Source organism: Nicotiana sylvestris, chromosome 5 (genome assembly GCF_000393655.2).
Source record: "Nicotiana sylvestris chromosome 5, ASM39365v2, whole genome shotgun sequence".
In the NCBI taxonomy this organism is placed as follows: Eukaryota; Viridiplantae; Streptophyta; class Magnoliopsida; order Solanales; family Solanaceae; genus Nicotiana; species Nicotiana sylvestris.
Window position 1 is genome coordinate 182,585,344 of NC_091061.1, and position 6,778 is coordinate 182,592,121.

At 35.0% G+C, this 6,778-nt stretch overlaps 1 protein-coding gene across 3 annotated transcripts; it reads left to right on the top strand.

The window, feature by feature from the left end:
* Window positions 1–2,227: 2,227 nt before the first annotated feature.
* LOC104249183 (heavy metal-associated isoprenylated plant protein 7-like) lies at window positions 2,228–6,425 on the top strand. Of its 3 annotated transcripts, none has more exons than XM_009805559.2 (5): window positions 2,228–2,343; window positions 2,469–2,568; window positions 3,364–3,569; window positions 5,783–5,873; window positions 5,983–6,425. In XM_009805559.2, the coding sequence occupies exons 1-5, from the start codon at window positions 2,335–2,337 to the stop codon at window positions 6,336–6,338; spliced, it is 762 nt and encodes a 253-aa protein (XP_009803861.1). In that variant the 5' UTR covers window positions 2,228–2,334; the 3' UTR covers window positions 6,339–6,425. The 3 variants fall into 3 exon arrangements, with proteins under 3 accessions (XP_009803861.1, XP_070030243.1, XP_070030244.1); XM_070174142.1 differs by having other exon boundaries at window positions 2,228–2,338; XM_070174143.1 differs by lacking the exon at window positions 2,469–2,568 and having other exon boundaries at window positions 2,228–2,338.
* Window positions 6,426–6,778: the final 353 nt, after the last annotated feature.

Here is a 6,778-nt window from a genome sequence, read left to right on the forward strand (position 1 = left end):
CCCACAAATAAGTCCAAGCACACACTCGTCACCTCGCATGCATGGACTACAATTAGCATAGAAGACTCAATTCCTAAGGAGAAGTACCCCACACAAGGTTAGGCAAGATACTTACCTCAACGATGACAAACCGATACTCTAAAATGCATTTCTCGGGTGAAAAGACCTCCGGATGGCTCAAATCAAACCAAATTAACTTCAAAGTACAAATAAAACACATAAGAAACTATTCCGGATTATAAAGTCTCAATCTTTAACAAAATCCAAAAATTGATCCAAAAGTTGACCCTCGGGCCCGCGCCTCGGAACCATCAAATTTTACAAAATCCGAATACCTATTCCAATATGAGTTCAACCATACAAAATTTATTAAATTCCGATACCATTTGGTTCCTCAAATCACGATTTTTCATTTTAGAAGCTTTCTTCAAAACCAACTCCTTCCCCATCCCAAAACACAATTTAAATGATAAAAATAAAGACAAACTTATGGAATATATTTAATTATAGTTGAAGAACACTTACCCAAATGAATTTTATGAAAAACCCACCAAAATCGCCAAGACCCGAGCTCTAGAAGTCAAAATGTGATGAAAACGGTGAAACCCTCGATTTTGGAATATATTCTATCTGCCCAGGGTTTTCTGCATCGCGATCGCGGGAGAAGAGACGCGATCGTGTAGCAGAGATTCAAAGCTGTCAAGAAATACTCTTCGCGATCGCGAGAAAAGGGACGCGAACGCGATGAACAATGGGCAGGGCTTACGCGATCGCGGGGTAATTCATGCGAACGCGAAGAGAAAATAGCCAACCGCCCCCAGCTCATAATTTCTACAATGTGAACGCGGAAATACAGATGTGATCACGAAGTAGAGAAAAACAGACCTTCGCGATCGCGTGAGCTTATATGCGAACACAGTGAAGGGAAAAGAGGCGACCAACAACAACACATCGCGCACACGACATGAGGTTCGCGATTGCGAAAGAGGAATACCAGAAGTAGAAACAGCAGTTCAAAATAAGGGGAAAAATACTCGTAGCCCACCCGGAACACACCCGAGGCCCTCAGGACCCCGTCTGAACATACAAACAAGACATATAACCTAACACGGACTCGTTCGAGGTCTCAAATCATATCAAACAACGCCGAAACGATGAATCACAGCATGAATCGAACTACGAACTTCCAAATCTTCCAAATTCGAAAACTTGTGCCGAAACCAATCAAATCAACCTGGAATGACGCCAAATTTTGCAGACAAGTCCAAAATGACATGACGGAGCTGCTCCAACTCCCGAAATCGCATTTCAACCACGATATCAAAATCTTACTATCGAATCGGAAACTTCAAAAATTCAACTTTCGGCATTTCAAGTCTAAATTAGCTACGAACCTCCAAAAACACAATCCGAACGCACGCCTACGTCCAAAATCACCATACGAAGCTATTGAGATCACCCAAAATCCATTCCGGGGTCGTTTACTCAAAAGTCCAATTCCGGTCGAATTTTCACCGTTTAAGCTTCCAAAACTAGGTTCCTTCTTCCAATTCAACTTCAATTAATCTAGAAACTGAATCCAATCATGCACACAAGTCGATATACATAATGTGAAGCTGCTCGCGACTTCAAATTGCCGAACCGAGCGCAATCGCTCAAAACGACCAGTCGTGTCGTTACAATATTAACCTTAATATTATCATTAGAAATACAACAAATACTCTAGACTCTTTATTCCAAAGGCAACTTTCGAAAAATATAATAATTCTTTCTTTATATATGAAAAAATCGGATATTTTGGACCACAAAAAAGACAAAAAAATCAATTAAAGCGGACTGGAGGGAGTATATTGAAGCAAATCACAAGTTTTAAATTTTAAATTGAGTACTTTGATTTAAATGGTTATATATGTTAAATCACATTACAACTTTAATTTTTAGATGGAGAGAACTCAATAATTCAAAATTTTCTTTTTATATTCAAAACAAAGATAGGAAAAAAAAAACAAGTAAATTAAAACAACGACTATAATAAAATGAGAGATAAAAGGAAACAGTAATGTAAATGACCCGGTAGTCGACATTTGACAACTAGGACAAATAATAGATGCTGAATCAGCAAATGGACCACTATTGCAATTTAAAATATTTCCAGGTCAGATTTGCAATGTCACTATTCATATGGCCTCTGTCCACCTCTACTTAAATGTGCTTCTTCTCATTTTTCCCAGCCAAAAGCAGTAAACAATAACAGAGACTCAATTATATAGTTTTTTCATTTGCAGAGTTTCACATTCATTGAAAATCAGCATTGTTTAAAGAGCTAGTATTAACATGGGTGAGGTAATTAAATTTAAACTCTTTATATTAACACTATTTATATTTATAAACTTATAAATCAATGTAGGTACTCTAGCTATGTTTTTTTTTTTTTTTTTGTTTCTTATTTTTTGAACATATGGGAGAAGAAAGTGGAAGAAAAGAAGGAAGAAGAGATAGTGCTAAAGGTTGAAATGCATTGTGAAGCTTGTGCTAGAAAAATTGCTAGATCCTTGAAAAGATTCCAAGGTCTCATTATCCTCTAATTCCATTGCATTCTTTTGGTTTTCAATATTTGGACTATTTGCTTAAATGCCGAGGTTCTATCGGAAACAACCTCTTTATCTTTAGGGGTAAGATTTACGTACACACTATCTTCCCCAGACCCCATTTATGGAATTATACTGGGTTTGTTGTTGTTACTTAAATGCAAGGCAAAATCTTTCAAATTCCATTTCAGTCTGTTGGTTTCCATTTTTTTTAAAATATATTCATCCGTTCACTTTTACCTATCCACTATACTAAAAATACATGTTCACTTTTACTTGTTCATTATAATAAATCAAGAAAAAGACAATCTTTTTTCCCTGTTTTACTCTTATTAATTAACTACTTATTCCGCAAATCATCTCTCTAAGACTTTTGGAAATGCTATCAGGGTAAAATTATAAAATATATATTTTATTTATTTTTCTTAAAAGCAGTATAAATCAAAAGTAGACAATTAAAAGTGAACCAAGATTGTAGTTTTAATTGGTTCTAGGAGATTTTTTTTTCTTTCTAAAACAAGTCATTAATTTAGTAATCTTCATTTATTATTCTATCTCACATTATCCTTTGCATGTTTTTCAATTCATTCCCAAGTGTAACATTTAATACCATGAAGGAAGACTATACTCCAACAAAGTCATTAACTTTATGTTGTATATTAATCTTGTTAGTAATATATACAAGCATGGTTAATTAGGACCTTGGTATATATGATTTTATGAGTTTATATATAAAACTTAAACTCAAATTTTGATGGTGAAATTGGAACTATAGGTGTAGAGGAAGTAACGGCGGATTACAAGGCCAGTAAGGTGGTAGTGAAAGGCAAAACTGCAGACCCTCTTAAAGTGTGTGAAAGGGTCCAAAAAAAAAGTGGTCGAAAAGTTGAACTTATTTCACCTTTCCCTAAGCCACCCCAAGAAGAAATTAAGGAAGAAATTATAAAGAAAGAAGAGCCCAAAGAAGAGAAAAAAGATGAGGTAATTTTCTTACTAGTACTATAATTAATTATTATTTCTGTATATACTTGTGGATAATCATCTCTTTGTCTCATTATTTGTTACTCGAACAATGACTTTGTTTTCATTTTACTTTCCGAACTCATAAGCTTTAAATCCTACTTTTACTTTTAAATATATCGTTTAGCTGAAGGATCATGTTTGAGTCTTACTTGGAAATTGGGCAGCTCGGTACTTTAAGCTCCCGCTACATGCATGCGGTATCCGGGAAGGGCCAGACTACAATGTTCAAAATTGATTACTCCATCTGTCTCATATTATGTGTCGTGTTTCTTTTTTACATGCCTCTTAAAAGATATTCATTAGGAAAGAGATTGGACTATTTTACCCTTATTTATGTCTTAAGATATAATCTCTATTAGTTAAATATTTGTTCTATTTATGTGTTATCTGATTATCTCCATCTTCAAGAACAATAGTTACTAAGGTTAAAAAAAAAATATTTGTCTTGAATTTCTAAATGACAAATAAATTAAGACAACTATTTTTAGTAACTATGACTGTTAATATGAGACGGATGAAGTAATATTTAATTCTAGATATATGGTACAAAAGTGTTTGCATGACCAATTGATAACGGGATTAGTACTACGTATAATTTATCTTTTTGGTTGATGAAAAAAAAAAAAGTTTTATTATATAAACTAAAATTACCTGCCGACCAAGCACATGCAAAGTGAATAATATCGTCCTTGGGACTTGCTTTCAAGGATTTAACTGGTAATCCATTATTATCCAATTATAGTTAATGATTTGACAGATTTAGCCATAAGTACGTTTATGTTATGTAGGTGCTACTTCTCTAATTAATTCATATTTGTTTAAAAAAATAGTTATGATAACAGTGATACCAAATTATTGAAGACGAGATAGGCTATGGAAATAAACCCAAAGTAAATAAAGTTTAGCTATTGGATGGATCTTTAGAAGCAACATGATAACATACAAAAGGATTTTTACGTTGAATACATAGCAAAGGGATATTTTGGACTACGTAGCTATTCGGTGGCGGACCCAAAATTTTGTGAAAGTGGGTTCAGTCGGAGAAGTCCATAACTAACATAAGTGGTATAAGCTGTATAAGCGGGTTTAAAAATAATTTCTATACAAAATTTACCTTGCTTTAGCCATAATTTATACATATACACAGTATTATTTTTTGACGAAGCGGGTTCAATTGAACTCACTACTCTCCACTTGGGACCGCCCCTGTAGCCACTGGGCACATTTAACTATACGAAGCTTAGATGGGGACCTGGCCCCGGGAGAAGTTTGAGCCATAGTTGGGTTTGCAATATATAGCCAGAGGTCAAGCTAAGGGTCAGTCAAGGTTTTGCTGCTGCATGCCCTCTTAATTAGGCTAAAAGAACTGAGACTGGCCAGCTTTGCCAGTCAGCGAACGATATCCGCATTGGAGCCAACCAAATCTGTATTCGCGTCGAAAAATCTTGCCTTGATATAAATCATTCTTTAACAACAGTGGTTTCCCACTAAGGACTCGAACCCAAGACATCTAACAAAGAGTGAAGGAGTATTACTTATCAATTCACGGCAACTTTTATTGGTGATATGAGCACATCTTATAATAAGATGGGACCTAGGAGCACTTGACACAATAAATTCACTGCTTAAGTTGCTTGTTTCACTTTGCCAATCGAAAGGGAGCTTTGCTGCCTTCAGCGGAGACAGGATCTCCACGAAGGGGGTTTAAAAAAAAAAATTGTAGCTAGTGGAAATTGAACGTATAATCTTATGAAGGTTTTGAACCCCCTTGACCACTAAACTACACTTTCGGGTTGTGTAAGGGGGTTCAAAACTTAATATATAGAGGTAAAAACCAGATTTTGTCTTATATATACAATGTAATTTTTCGGCGAAGTGAACCCCCTTCCGCCCCCCCCCCCCTTCCTCATTTCGCCCCTGCTTGGAGCAACCTTAAAGTTGTGACCTATAAGTCTTGGGTTCAAGCCATGGAATCAACCACTGGTGTTTGCATCTAGGCTGCGTACATCACACCCACTTGGGGTGTAGCCCTTCCCCGGAACCTCCGTGATCACAGAATACTTTGTGCACCGAGCTGATCTTTTATCACTTTGCCAATCATTTTTTAAAAGAAATTCCTTGATTAAATAAATTAACATGAAAGTGTGAAAAATGTTTTTTTTCCCTGGCAGCCTTCTCCGGTAATAACGGTTGTCTTGAACGTTCAAATGCATTGTGATGCTTGTGCTCAAGCTTTACAGAAACGGATCCGCAAAATTAAAGGTATATATATTTTACTGTTTTTCAATCCAAAATGATTCAGGAGTTGGTTTTATAAACTAGGCACAGTATCAAGTTAATTAGTTGCTATTTTGAAAATGTGATATTGCAGGGGTAGAATCTGTCACGACAGACCTTGTAAAAAATCAAGTAGTCGTAAAAGGTGTCTTTGACTCAGAAAAGATAGCTAATGATGTTTATAAAAGAACTGGAAAACAAGTTTCAGTAGTAAAGAATGAAGAGAAAAAGGAAGAAACTGAGAAGAAAGAAGAAGAGAAAAAAGATAAAGAAGGAAAGAAACAAGTTGAAGCCGAGGAAAGCAAAGGAGAAGATGATAACAAGACAGACATTAAGAAAAATGAATATTTGCATGCAAAATACTACTACAATAATTATAATATGGAGTATGCTAATTATTCCCCTCAGATTTTCAGTGATGAAAATCCTCATGCTTGCTCTCTCATGTAACTTTTTCAGTTAATATATGCTTTAGTTATTGTATATAAACATGATTGAGTTGTTTATTATTATTATTACATTGTTTTTGCCTTCTCACCACGTCTTAAATTTCAGTTTCTTGTCTGATGAGTGTGTGAAGAAAACGTGTAAATGAAGTTTCTAAATTTTGAGCTAATTAATCAGAATTAATTGGTGCAATATATATGCATACATCTTTAGCTCCTAAATTGATTTCTCCTTATTTTCAATTATGATCTATTCCAAAGTCAATCTTGAAAATTTTTGGCTCGCCATCTCATTTTGTTTGTTTGCTTTTTTAGTTTAATTTTAAGATTTCCACTAAGTAGGTGATCTCTTACTCTATATATCATTTCGAATATTGGCTTATCAACAAAAAGAGTACGCTTCATCCCAGACAAATTGGGGTTGGCTATAAGAATCATCACTGG

What these genes read in the sequence shown, in the direction of transcription:
- LOC104249183 (XM_009805559.2), top strand. An exon ending in AAGAAGAGAAAAAAGATGAG is followed by an intron (nt 3,570 to 5,782) that starts GTAATTTTCTTA and finishes TTTCCCTGGCAG; the next exon opens with CCTTCTCCGGTAATAACGGT. An exon ending in ACGGATCCGCAAAATTAAAG is followed by an intron (nt 5,874 to 5,982) that starts GTATATATATTT and finishes GTGATATTGCAG; the next exon opens with GGGTAGAATCTGTCACGACA.